We start from the raw sequence: 12,879 nt of genomic DNA on the forward strand, positions 1-12,879 counted from the left end.
TAAAGAAAATTGCTTTTAAAAATACAGTTATCTTGGAGCGCCCAGGTGGCACAGTCAAGCATCCGACTCTTGTTTCTGGCGTGGGTTGTGATGTCAGGGTCATGAGATCAAGCCCAGCCTTCGGCACTTAACTCAGCGTGGAGTCTGCTTTAGTTTCTCTCTCCTTCTCCCTCTGCCCTTCCTCCTTATGATCTCTTTCCCAAATAAATACATTTAAAAAATATATATATAATAATTTCTAGATTTTTTTCTTAAGCTTAACTTATTTGAGAGAGAGAGCGTGCATGCACATGTGTGTGCGTGTGAGAGCATGAGTTGAGAAGAGGCAGAGGGAGAGAGAAAGGGAGAAGCAGACTCTCCTGAGCAGGGAACCTGACCTGGAGCTCTATCCCAGGACCCTGGGATCATGTCCTGAGCCAAAGGCAGAAGCTTAACCACTGAGCCACCCAGGTGTCCCATTTCTAGGGTTTTCATTTCTATCTATTGGCTTAAATATAAATTGCACTTACATCAACAATAAAATGGGAAAGAAACAAGGACAGGAAAGAGGATATAAACAAAAATTTCAGCTAAACCAATCTATTTATTGCTTCTTTTTATTGTTTCAGTATGTGCAGTCTTCTCTGCTTCACTCACTCTTGGAATTTAGAATTCCAACACAATCACTTTGAGATATTTTTAATAACAAATATTTGTATGGTCACTTTTTTTCTCCACATGTTTTTAAAACAGATTCTTTTTTTTAAAGCTTTTTAAAAAATTTAATTATTTGACAGAGAGATAGAAAGAGACTACAAGTACGCAGAGCAGCCGGCAGAGGAAGAGGGAGAGACGGGCTCTCTTCTGAGCAGGGAGCCCGATATGAGACTCTATCCCAGGACCGCTGGGATCATGACCTAAGCCAAAGGCAGCCGCTTAACAGACTGAGCCACCCATGTGCCCCTAAACAGACTCTTTTTAAAGATTTATTTATTTATTTAGAGAGCGCATGAGCAGGGGGAGGTGCAAAGGGAGAGATAGGGAGGAAGAGAAGCAGACTTCCTACTGAGCATGGAGCCGGATGCAGGACTCCATCCCATGACCCGAAGATCATGACCTAAGCCATAATCAGGAGTCAGAGGCCCAATTAACTGAGCCACCCAGGCACCCCCTCCATATTTTTTTCTTTTTAATCACCATTTTCACACGTTTCTGTTGAGCCAAACCTTCATATTATGTTTAATAAAGTATGGTCCATTTTGACATGTAGGATTTTTATAATGTAAGTAGCATAAACCTTCAACAAACCTTCAGTATTTAACTGGAAGGGAGAAAACTGACTTTTGAGGTGATTCGAATTTTAAAAAACAGATATAAATATAGAGATATCCTTCTTTAAAAGAAAAAGTAGCTAAGCACCTCGTCCCCAATTCAGGTATTAAATTACTGTGCCAGTGTCACACTTTTAATGTATCTGAGTAATTTAATGAATTTGGTAACTTATCTGATTCGGCATTAAAGAATTATATCATCTCTTTTGGTGCAATAAAATGCTAGGTAATGCCACTTTAGGAACTTTGGACAAATCATTAACCTTTTTTGGTTTTACCCCCACCATCAGTAGAAAATGGGATTAAAGTTGATAATTACTTTTATACCCTCTACCTATAAAATTTTATGGTTACTAAATGTGGAATTTGGGGAGCATTACTTAGTTACCAGAATTCTGCACTAAGAGCAGATTCACTCTGGGTTTTTTTGTTTTGTTTTGTTTTGTTTTGTTTTTTGTTTTTTGGTGTGTTGTGGTGGACTTTGGATCATATATTTTAATGAACACTGTCACTTTACTGGTAACCCTAGGGACCAAATGGAGAAAGGATTGTAAGAGGCAGTTGGGGGAAAGAATAGCTCAGTCCAAAAAGAGGAAAGCTTCCTGTTTGTTCCTGGAACACCTTTAAATCTGACTATTTATGCAAAATCCAGATGGTAAAGACAGAAGACCACAAATTTTGTGTCTTTGTCTTTTTATTTCTTTTTATCTGCTGATCAGATAGGGTAGGGTGGGGAATGTTAGGTAGAAAAGCATGGATGTGAATATAAAATTAAGAAAGCCCTTTTTTGAAAATTTGGAAAATTCTGCTACTTTAATTTTATTTATTTATTTTAAAGATTTTATTTATTTGTCAGAGAGAGAGTGAGAGGGAGGGAGAGAGTGAGAGAGCAGGTGCACACAAGCAGGGGGAGGTACTGGCAGAAGGAGAAGCAGGTCTGGACTCGAGCATGACCTGAACCGAAGGTAGATACTTATCCACGAAGGTACCCATGCATCCCAGTTCCTCTCTTTTTATTGAAATAGAAATGAAGCAGAATTTATAAAAATTGCAGTTACTTGTAATGATAACCACAAAACATTTTTGTGAATTAAAGTTACAGCAAACTAAGAGTCAAATGATATAATTATTGAAAAAAGTTCTAGGATGCCTGGGTACCTCAGTTGGTTAAGAGCCTGCCTTTGGCTCAGGTGATGATCCCAGGGTCCTGGGATGGGGTCCTGCACTGGGCTCCCTGCTCAGTAGGGAGCCTCCTTCTCCCTCTGCCGGCACCTCCTCCTGCTTGTGCTCTCTCTCTCTCTGATGAATAAATAAATAAAATCTTTAAAACATGAATAAAAAATGAATAAAAAGTTCTTTTTAATGAATAAACTAGTAACGATTATCCTTTGTACCAAACTTCCATTAAAGATTGAAGAAACGAAGAGGCACCAAAATGATGAAACGGCAGTATTAGAAAGCATATATGCTTCTGCTGCTGCTGGACTAATGCATCCAATAGGGAGTGGAAAAACTGATAACAACCTATGTCCTATTACGGAAAATGAAGAATCTGATGGGTAAGCCTATAGCAATATTTAAATAGTAGGTAATAATTATTTTCCTATAAAACAAACTCTAGTTGGAACTAACATTCATGATTAACAAATTTTATGGTTTTTAGTAAGACTGTTTCAATTTGGGTGCTAATCAGAAAAATTTAAATAATGAGATGCCATTTTTGTAGTCATAGTGATAAATATTCTATTTAAAAATTAACAACCAAAGTTAGCAAATGTGAGGAAAAGGGCATTCTTATATACTGTTGTTAAATAAAATTGGTAAATCCTTTCTAAAGGGTGATTTAGCATTGTGTTTCAAAAACTTTAAATATTCTGTCTCTTTATGCCAAGAGCTTCATTGCCAGGACTAGATCCTATAGGAAAACATGACTTGTGTAAACACACACACACACACACACACACACACACATTCTAAGGGAATTTATTATATATTGTTATATATAAAAAATATGATATGTTAAGGATATTTATTATAGCATTATTTCATATAAAAAAGTTGGAGATAGTCTAAGTATCTGTCAATAGGGAAGTAAATTTTCACCCCTGTAAAACAATGTAGTATGTGACTGTTTGAAAAAATGAGTTTAGGTCTACAAGGTACTGATTGTTTAACAAAGTATATTTAAAGTTTTTGGTTTGATGTCATATTTTATGCAAATTTTGGAATACTTTTATCTACTTATTTATTTTTCTATCCCAGCATTTCTTTTTCTTTTCTTTTTTTTAAATTATGCTATGGTAGTCACCATAGCCTCATTAGTTTTTTTTTTTTTTTTAAAGATTTTATTTATTTATTTGACACAGAGAGATCACAAGTAGGCAGAGAGAGAGAGAGGAGGAAACAGGCTCCCTGCTGAGCAGAGAGCCCGATGCGGGACTCGATCCCAGGACCCTGAGATCATGACCTGAGCCGAAGGCAGCGGCTCACCCCACTGAGCCACCCAGGCGCCCGCCTCATTAGTTTTTGATTAGTGTTCTGTGATTCGTTGTTTGTGTATAACACCCAGGGCTCCATGCAATGCATGCCCTATTTAATACCCATCATTGGGCTCACTCAACTCCCCCACCCCACTCCCCTTTAAAGGCCTCAGTTTGTTCTGCAAGTCAGTCGACATGCATAAACCAAGCGTCTCATGTAGATGCTGGGAAAACTAAATGAGATAAAGGGTGGTTCTTGTCCTGAAGATGCTTCCACACTTTCCTTCCTATTCCTTGGGGTTCCCGAAGAACAGACGCGTCCCTGTATGTGTTATTCAGCCTCCTCTCTGCTGGTGCAGGTGCAGGAGAGAAGAGGCTCAGAGCAGTGGCCTTGGAAAGAGACACGTCATCACTAAACCAAAGGCCAGGATGACCTCTAACACCCAAGGCCCCCAGCTATGCCAGACTCTGATTTTGACTTGCTTTCCGCATTTGCTTCCTCTACTCATCTACTCAACAGGCCTTGCTCAGACTCCAGAGTGTGCCCAGGGCTGGGGTGGGGGAGTTGGGGGACTATGTCCCTGCCCCGGAAAGCCCCCCTGCTTGAGGAGAAGGATGCATGTGGACAGGCCTGTGATGGGCATCTCCAAGCTACAGAGGTGGGAGGGAGAGGGAGTCCTCCAGCCTAGACTTGGGGGCAGAGGGGTGATGCTAGGCGAAGTTTCTCAACCTTTAAGGGGGATAGGTGAGTGGAGTCAGGGACAGGGCAACAGGGCAATTCAGGTGCATTAAAGAGATGGATCAAAGTAGCTTTCATGTCTTCACTGACACTCCTATTGTTAACATAATAAGAGCACTGGACCTCAGTTTCTTTGTCAAATGGGAATAATGAAGCCAGCCTCCTAGAGTAACATCCTCGAGGAGGAACATGTCATGCACAATGTAAAGCATTCTGGCAGTTCCTACTGTGGAGTAAAATGCTCAAAATGTCCTTGTTAATAATGACAATGATGATTATTGCTTCTAGCAAGTAATAGTGTTTTCCATATACATAGCAGCATGGTAAAGATTTTTTTTAATGTACTGGATTTTTCAAAGTGAGCTAAGAAGTAGCATGCTCCCAGCAAGTTTAAGCTAATATCCATATCCCCATGTTTGTTCTCATGTGCACACACCTAGGAGTTTTACAAATACACATTAAAATTCCGCTCCCCCCCCCCCAAAAAAAAGCCTGTTTGATTCCCAGAGTCCATAGTCTCTCAGGGTTCATCTCCCCCTCTGATATCCCCCCTTCATTTCCCCCTTCCTTCCAATGTTCTCCATGTTATTCCTTATGTTCCACAAATAAGTGAAACCATGTCGTAATTGTCTTTCTCTGTTTGACTTATTTCACTCAGCATCATCTCCTTCAGTTCCATCACATTGATGCAGATGTTGGTATTCACCCTTTTTGATGGCTGAGGAATATTCCATTTTATATATGGACCATATCTTCTTTATCCATCGTCTGTTGAAGGGTACCTCTGCTCCTTCCACAGTTTGGCTATTGACATTGCTGCTATGAACATTGGGATGCATATGGCCCTTCTTTTCACTACATCTGTATCTTTGGGGTAAATACCCAGTAATGCAATTGCTGGGTCTTAGGGTAGCTCTGTTTTTAACTTCTTGTGGAACCTCCACACTATTTTCCAAAGCTGCTGCACCAACTTGCATTCCCACCAACAGTGTAACAGGGTTCCCCTTTCTCCACATTCTCTCCAACACTTGTTGTTTCCTGTCCTGTTAATTTTGGCCATTCTAACTGGTATAAGGTGGTATCTCATTGTGGTTTTGATTTGAATTTCCCTGATGGCTAATGACGATGAACATTTTTTTCATGTGTCTGTTAGCCATTTGTATGTCTTCTTTGGAGAAGTGTCTGTTCATGTCTTCTGCCTGTTTTTTTAATATAACTTTCTATTTTTTTATTAACATATGATGTATTATTAGCCCCAGGGGTACAGGTCTATGAATCACCAGGTTTACACACTTCACAGCACTCACCATAGCATATACCTTCCCCAATGTCCATAACTCAACCACCCTCTCCATACCCCACTCCCGCCCGCAACCCTTAGTTTTGTGAGATTAAGAGTCTCTTATGATTTGTCTCCCTCCCGATCCCATCTTGTTTCACTGTTTCTTTTCCTACCCCCCGAACACCCCGCATTGCCTCTCAACTTCCTCATATCAGGGAGATCATATGATCATTGTCTTTCTCTGACTGACTTATTTTGCGCAGCATAATACCCTCTAGTTCCATCCACATTGTTGCAAATGGCAAGATTTCATTTCTTTTGGGCGCCTGGGTGGCTCAGTGGGTTGAGCCGCTGCCTTCGGCTCAGGTCATGATCTCAGGGTCCTGGGATCAAGTCCCGCATCAGGCTCTCTGCTCAGTGAGGAGCCTCCTTCCTCCTCTCTCTCTCTCTGCCTGCCTCTCTGCCTACTTGTGATCTCTCTCTGTCAAATAAATAAATAAAATCTTTAAAAAAAAAAAGATTTCATTTCTTTTGATGGCTGCATAGTATTCCATTGTATATATATATATATACACCACATCTTCTTTATCCATTCATGTGTGGATGGATATCTAGGTTCTTTCCATCGTTTGGCTATTGTGGACATTGCTGCTATAAACATTCCGGTGCACGTGCCCCTTTGGATACCTACATTTGTATCTTTAGGGTAAATACCCTGTAGTGTGATTGCTGGGTCGTAGTGTAGCTCTATTTTCAACTTTTTGAGGAACCTCCATGCTGTTTTCTGAAGTGGTTGCATCAGCTTGCATTCCCACCAACAGTGTAGGAGGGTTCCCTTTTCTCCACATTCTCGCCAGCATCTGTCATTTTCTGACTTGTTAATTTTAGCCATTCTGACTGGTGTGAGGTGGTATCTCATTGTGGTTTTGATTTGTATTTCTCTGATGCTGAGTGATGTGGAGCACTTTCTCATGTGTCTGTTGTTCTGCACATTTTTTGACTTGATTATTTGTTTTTTGGGTATGGAGTTTGGGAAGTACTTTATAGATCTTGGATACCAGCCCTTTATTTGTAGTGTCAGTTGTGAATATCTTCTCCCATTCTTTGGGTTGTCTCTTTGTTTTGTTGACTGTTTCCTTTGCTGTTCAGAAGGTTTTTTATCTTGAGGAAGTCCCAAAAGTTCATTTTCACTTTTGTTTCCTTTGCCTTTGGAGACATGTTTTGAAAGAAGTTGCTGTGGCTGATGTCGAAGAGGTTACTACCTGTGTGCTGCTCTAGGATTTTGATGGATTCCTGTCTCACATTGAGGTCTTTCATCCATTTAGAGTTTATCTTTGTGTATGGTGTAGGAGAATGGTCGAGTTTTGTGAAAAATAGAATACTTTTAATATCTGCTGTGTTGCAAAAGGAAGTTACCCTGCTATTCTGGCACTCTTACTTCCAACAAAATGGCTACTCACTAGGTTTTGGTTTTGGTTCCTAATGCATGAGTGCTCAAATGTTGGACCCTCAAATTGATCTGAGTATTACCAAGAGATTTCATATGTCAACTTGTCCCATGTTCTATACAAACATTTGATTTGATCCCTGTGCTATAAACCAAGATGTCACTAATGCATTGAATCTTCTTCTTAAGGTAACTTGCACACGTGTTATTATCCTTCCTTTTTAAAGAGAATCTATTTCTACATGTGCCACACCAAAATTTTCAATAGTGACTTCATATTATAGAATTTATGAGAATTCAGTTTACAAAATAGGAATATTTTCTGCATTCTAAACCCCTTGTACTTCTCTTACAGAATTTTAATATGACTAATTATTTTGGATAGTAGAAGATATCCTAGAGTTAGATGATTTTTATCAAGCATGAAATACTGCTGTTGGAACTTAGAGTTTTTCTGTGGTCTTTCTAAGCATAAAAAGAGTGATAATCAGATTATATAATATTATATATCTAGAAAAAAAATTTTTTTTTAAAGATTTTATTTATTTATTTGACAGACAGAGATCACAAGCAGGCAGAGAGGCAGGCAGAGAGAGAGAGAGAGAGAGGGAAGCAGGCTTCCTGCGGAGCAGGGAGCCCGATGCGGGGCTCGATCCCAGGACCCTGAGATCATGACCCGAGCCAAAGGCAGCAGCCTAAACCACTGAGCCACCCAGGTGCCCCTATCTAGAAAAATTTTTAAGGAGTCTTTTACTTATATAATTTTATGAATTATTTAATGCCTTGGTCTGGCTTCTTTTTAAAGATTTTATTTGTTTATATTAGAGAGAGAGTTGGGGGTGAGGTGTGGTGGTGGGGAGAGGGACAAGCGGGCTTGGCACTGAGAGCAGAGCCCTGTGCAGGACTAGATCCCACAACCCTGAGATCATGACCTGAGCCCAAACCAAGAGTCGGAGACTTAGCAGACTAAGCCACTCAAGCGTTCCTTTTGTCTGGCACTTCAAAAAACAAAACAAAACAGAGAAACAAAAAAAAAATTTAGTGCTACATGTATGTAATTTAAAAAATTTCAAAATATTACAAAAGTACTTGTGTAAGGATTGAACTAAACAAGAAAATTAAGTCATCTGTGATCATTCCACTTAGCTATGAAATCCTTAAAAGAACCATGTACACTCAGTGATCCTTATTTCCTTCCCATTCACTATTGAATTCTCACTAGTAATTTCCAGTCCCATTACGCCAGAATTGAGTTTTCAAAGGTTACCACTGATTTTCATTTTTTTTAAGACTTTATGTATTTGACAGAGAGAAATCACAAGTACACTGAGAGGCAGGCAGAGAGAGAGAGAGAGAGAAGGAAGCAGGCTCCCTGCTGAGCAGAGAGCCCGATGCGGGACTCGATCCCAGGACCCTGAGATCATGACCCGAGCCGAAGGCAGCGGCCTAACCCACTGAGCCACCCAGGCGCCCACATCATTATTGTTTTGATATGCATTTCCCTGATGAATAGTGATGTCGAGCCCATTTGTGGTCTTTCTAAGCATAAAAAAAGTGATAATCAGATTATATAATATTATATATCTAGAAAAAAAATTTTTTTTTAAAGATTTTATTTATTTATTTGACAGACAGAGATCACAAGCAGGCAGAGAGGCAGGCAGAGAGAGAGAGAGAGAGAGAGAGAGGGAAGCAGGCTCCCTGCTCCGCAGGGAGCATTTGAATATCTTCTGAGGAAAGCTGTCTATTAAGATGCCTTGCCCAGTTTTTTTTTTTTTTTTTTAAAGATTTTATTTATTTACTTGACAGAGAGAGAGATCACAAGTCGGCGGAGAGTCAGGCAGAGAGAGAGAGAGAGAGAAGCAGGCTCCCGCTGAGCAAAGAGCCCTATGCGGGGCTCGATCCCAGGACACTGAGATCATGACCTGAGCCGAAGGCAGCGGCTTAATCCACTGAGCCACCCAGGCGCCCCCCTTGCCCAGTTTTTAATTGAATTGTTTTTCTGCTGTTGAATTGTATGAATTTCTTATATATTTTACATATTAACCTTTTTTCAGATAGTGTGGTTTACACATATTTTTATCCATTCTGTAGGTTGCTTTTTCATTATGTTCTTGTTTCTGCTTTGTTTTTTAGATTTTATTTAAATTCAACTTAGTTAACATATATTGTATTATTAGTTTCAGGGGTAGACTTTAGTGATTCATCACTTGCATGTAACACCCAGTGCTCATCACAAGTGCCCTCCCTAATGCCCACCACACAGTTAGACCATCTTCCCACCCACCTCCCCTCCAGCAGCCCTGTTTCTTTCCTCTCCTTGAGTCCTTACAGTTTGCTTCCATCTCTGTTTTTATCTTATTTTTTCCTTTCCTTCCCCTATATATTCAGCGTAAATGGAACTAGAGTGTTGCTCGTTTCTTTTGCCGTGCAGAAACATTGCTTGTTCCACTGTTTTTGCTTTTGTTGCTTGTACTTTTGATGTCACATCCAAAATCATTGCCAACATCAATGTCATGGAGATTTCCCCCTGTTTTCTTGTAGGAGTTTTATGGTTTACGGTTATATATTTAAGTCTTTAACCCAGTTTTGGTTAATTTTTGTGAGTGGTATAAGTTAGGGGTCCGGTTTCATTCTCTGCATGTGAATATCCAGTTTTCTCAGGATCATTTATTGAAGAGATGATCTTTTCTTCCTTGAGTGTGCTCAGCTCCATCATCAATTTTAGTTGATTAGATCCATGGGTTTATTGTTCGGTTCTTGATTCTGTTTTTTTAGGGTTTTTAAATTTTTTTTTTTTTTATGAATGGTTATCCTATTTTGATTACTATACCTTTGTAACAGTTTGAAAACAGGAAGTGTGGTGCTTCCAGCTTTGTTCTTTCCCAGGATTGATTGCTTATTTGGGGTGTTTTTTGTTCCATGTAAATTTAAGGATTCATTTTCCTATTTCTCTGAAAAACATTACTGGAATTTTGACAGGGATTGCGTTGAATCTACGAGTGGCTTTGAGTCATGAGATATTTAGTGTTGATTTTTCTAATCCATAAATAATGAGATATCTTCCTATTTGTGTATCTGATATTTCTTTTATCAAAGTCTCATAGTTTTAGTGTATATATCTTTCACCTCGTTGGTTAAATTTATTCCTAAGTATTTTGTTCTTTTTGATGCTTTTGTGAATGGCATTTTAAAATTTCTTTTTCAGATTTTTTTGGTTCATGTATAGAAATGTAACGGATTTGTATATGTAGATTTTGTATGCTTCATCTTTGCTAGTTTTAACAGCTTTTTGGTGGTGTCTTCAGGATTTTCTATATGTAAGATCATATCCTCTGCAGACAATGACAGTTTGATTTCTTCTTTTCTGATCTGGATGCCTTTCATTTTTTTATCTGGTCTGATATTGAATACGAGTGGTAAATTGGACACCTTTGTCTTATTCTTGAACTTAGAGGAAAAACTTTCAGTGTTTTGCCACTGAGAATGATGTTAGCTGTGGGTTTTTGTATGTGGCCTTAATTATGTTCAGGTATGATACTTTGGTACCCACTTTATTGAGAGTGTTTATCATGAAAAGATGTTGAATTTTGTCAAATGTTTTTTCTGCATATATTGAGATGATCATATAATTTTTTTTTCATTCTGTTAATATTTATCAAACTTACAGATTTGATTTGATTTCTGTAGGATAATTTTGCTCAGTAAAGTATTCTTGGTTGGCAGTTCTTTTCTCTCAGCATTATTTTTTAACGATTTGATTTATTTATTTGACAAAGAGAAAGAGATCACAAGTAGGCAGAACAGGAGGCCTAGAGAGCGGGGGAAGGACGCTCCCCACTGAGCAGAGAGCCCAATGTGGGGCTTAATCCCAGGACCCTGAGATCATGACCTGAGCTGAAGGCAGAGGCCCAGCCCACTGAGCCACCCAGATACCCCTCTCTCAGCATTTTGGAAGATACACTCCCATTCTTCTCCTGGTATGTAAGGTTTCTGCTGAGAAATTGCTAATAGCCTTATGGGGGTTCACTTGTAGGTGACAGGATTCTTTTCTCTTGCTGCTTTTGTGATTCTCTCTTTGATTTTTATTTTCAACAGTTTTATTATAATGTGTTTTGGAGAAAATCTCTTTACGTTGAATTTATTTGATGACTGAGCTTTTAAAACTTGGATTCCAAAAGTTTCTCCAAGTTTGAGAGTTCTTACCCATGACTTCTTTAAGCCTTATGTCTTTTTCTCCCTCTCTTCTCCTTCCGGTACTGCAGTAATTTACATGTTGTTTCTTTTAGTGGTATCCCGTAGTCACATAGGCATTTCTCATTCTTTTTCTTTCTTTTTTCTTTGTTCTCCACTGATTGGATAATTTGAAAGTTTTAAAATTTAAAAACTTTAAATTCACAGTAGTTTTTTTGGATGCATTTTCATCTCAATGATTTCTTTTCTTTTTTCTCTCTTTTTTTAAAAGATTTTATTTTTATTTGTTTGACACAGAGAGAAAGATCACAAGTAGGCAGAGAGGCAGGCAGAGAAAGAGGGGGAAGCAGGGAGCCTGATGCCGGGCTGGATCCAAGGACCCTGAAATCATGATGGGAGCTGAAGGCAGACGCTTAACCAACTGAGCCACCCAGGTGCCCCCTGTCAGTGATTTCTATTGCTTTTTTTCATTTCATTCACTGTATTATTCAGCTCCAGAATTTTTTAGTTCTTTTTTAACTATTTCCAGCTCTTTTTTTAAAAAGTACATATTTTATTTATTCGAGAGAAAAAGCGAAAGAGATCAAATTGGGGGAGGGATAGAGAGAGGGAGAGAGAATGTCAATCAGACCTGGGGCTTGATCCCACAACCCTGAGGTCATGACCTGGGCTGAAACCAAGAGTCAGACACTTAACTGACTGAACCACCCAGGTGCCCTTCCAACTCTTCATTAAACTTCTCATTTTGTTCATCTAGTATTTTTCTCACTTTATTAAACTGGCTTTTTTTTTTTTTTTTGAAAGATTTTGTTTGTTTATTTATTTATTTATTTTAGAGCATGTGTGTGAGCCAGGCGAGTAGCAGAGGGAGAGGGACATGCAGACTATGAACTGAGCATAAGCCCGATGCAGGGGTGGATCTCATGACCTTGTGATCATGACCTGAAACAAAATCAAAGGTCAGGCGCTTAACAGACTGAGCCACCCAGGCGCCCCTGAATTGGCTTTTTGTGTTTTCTTGTAGCTCACTGAGTTTCCTTAAAACTGCTATTTTGAACTCTTTTTTGGATAAACTATTGATCTTCATGTGTTTGAGATCAATTACTGGAAGATTATTGTGATCATTTCATGGTATCATATTTCCTTGACTTTTTATATTCTTTGAAGTTTTACATTGCTGTCTTTGCATTTGAAGTAGTCTTTAATGACTACCTTTTCAGTGTGTCCAAACCCGATTTTTTTTTTGTTTGTTTTTTTTTGTTTTTGCTCTGGTGGTGTGCTGGAACTTTACTGTATGAAATCTGGTTTTCCAAAAAGACCCTCTCTTCAATGGGTGATTATCTAAGACAGTGTTTTCCAGGGGCTCCTAGATGTGGTTGAGAGGAAGGGGCTGGAGCCAGTGTATGGCTGTATGTATTGCTGAGTCC

General features: G+C 39.0%; 1 protein-coding gene across 1 annotated transcript in view; it reads left to right on the top strand.

Moving 5' to 3' along the window:
• The window catches only part of ANKRD26 (ankyrin repeat domain containing 26), a 144,496-nt gene that overhangs the window by 55,340 nt on the left and 76,277 nt on the right, over positions 1-12,879 (top strand). Inside the window, exon 24 of the mRNA XM_082740860.1 lies at positions 2,721-2,869. Within this exon, the coding sequence (XP_082596986.1) occupies positions 2,721-2,869 (149 nt within the window). The remainder of the gene's footprint in view (positions 1-2,720; positions 2,870-12,879) is intronic.

Source organism: Mustela nivalis, assembly GCF_964662115.1.
Source record: "Mustela nivalis genome assembly, chromosome: 7".
Classification (NCBI taxonomy): domain Eukaryota; kingdom Metazoa; phylum Chordata; class Mammalia; order Carnivora; family Mustelidae; genus Mustela; species Mustela nivalis.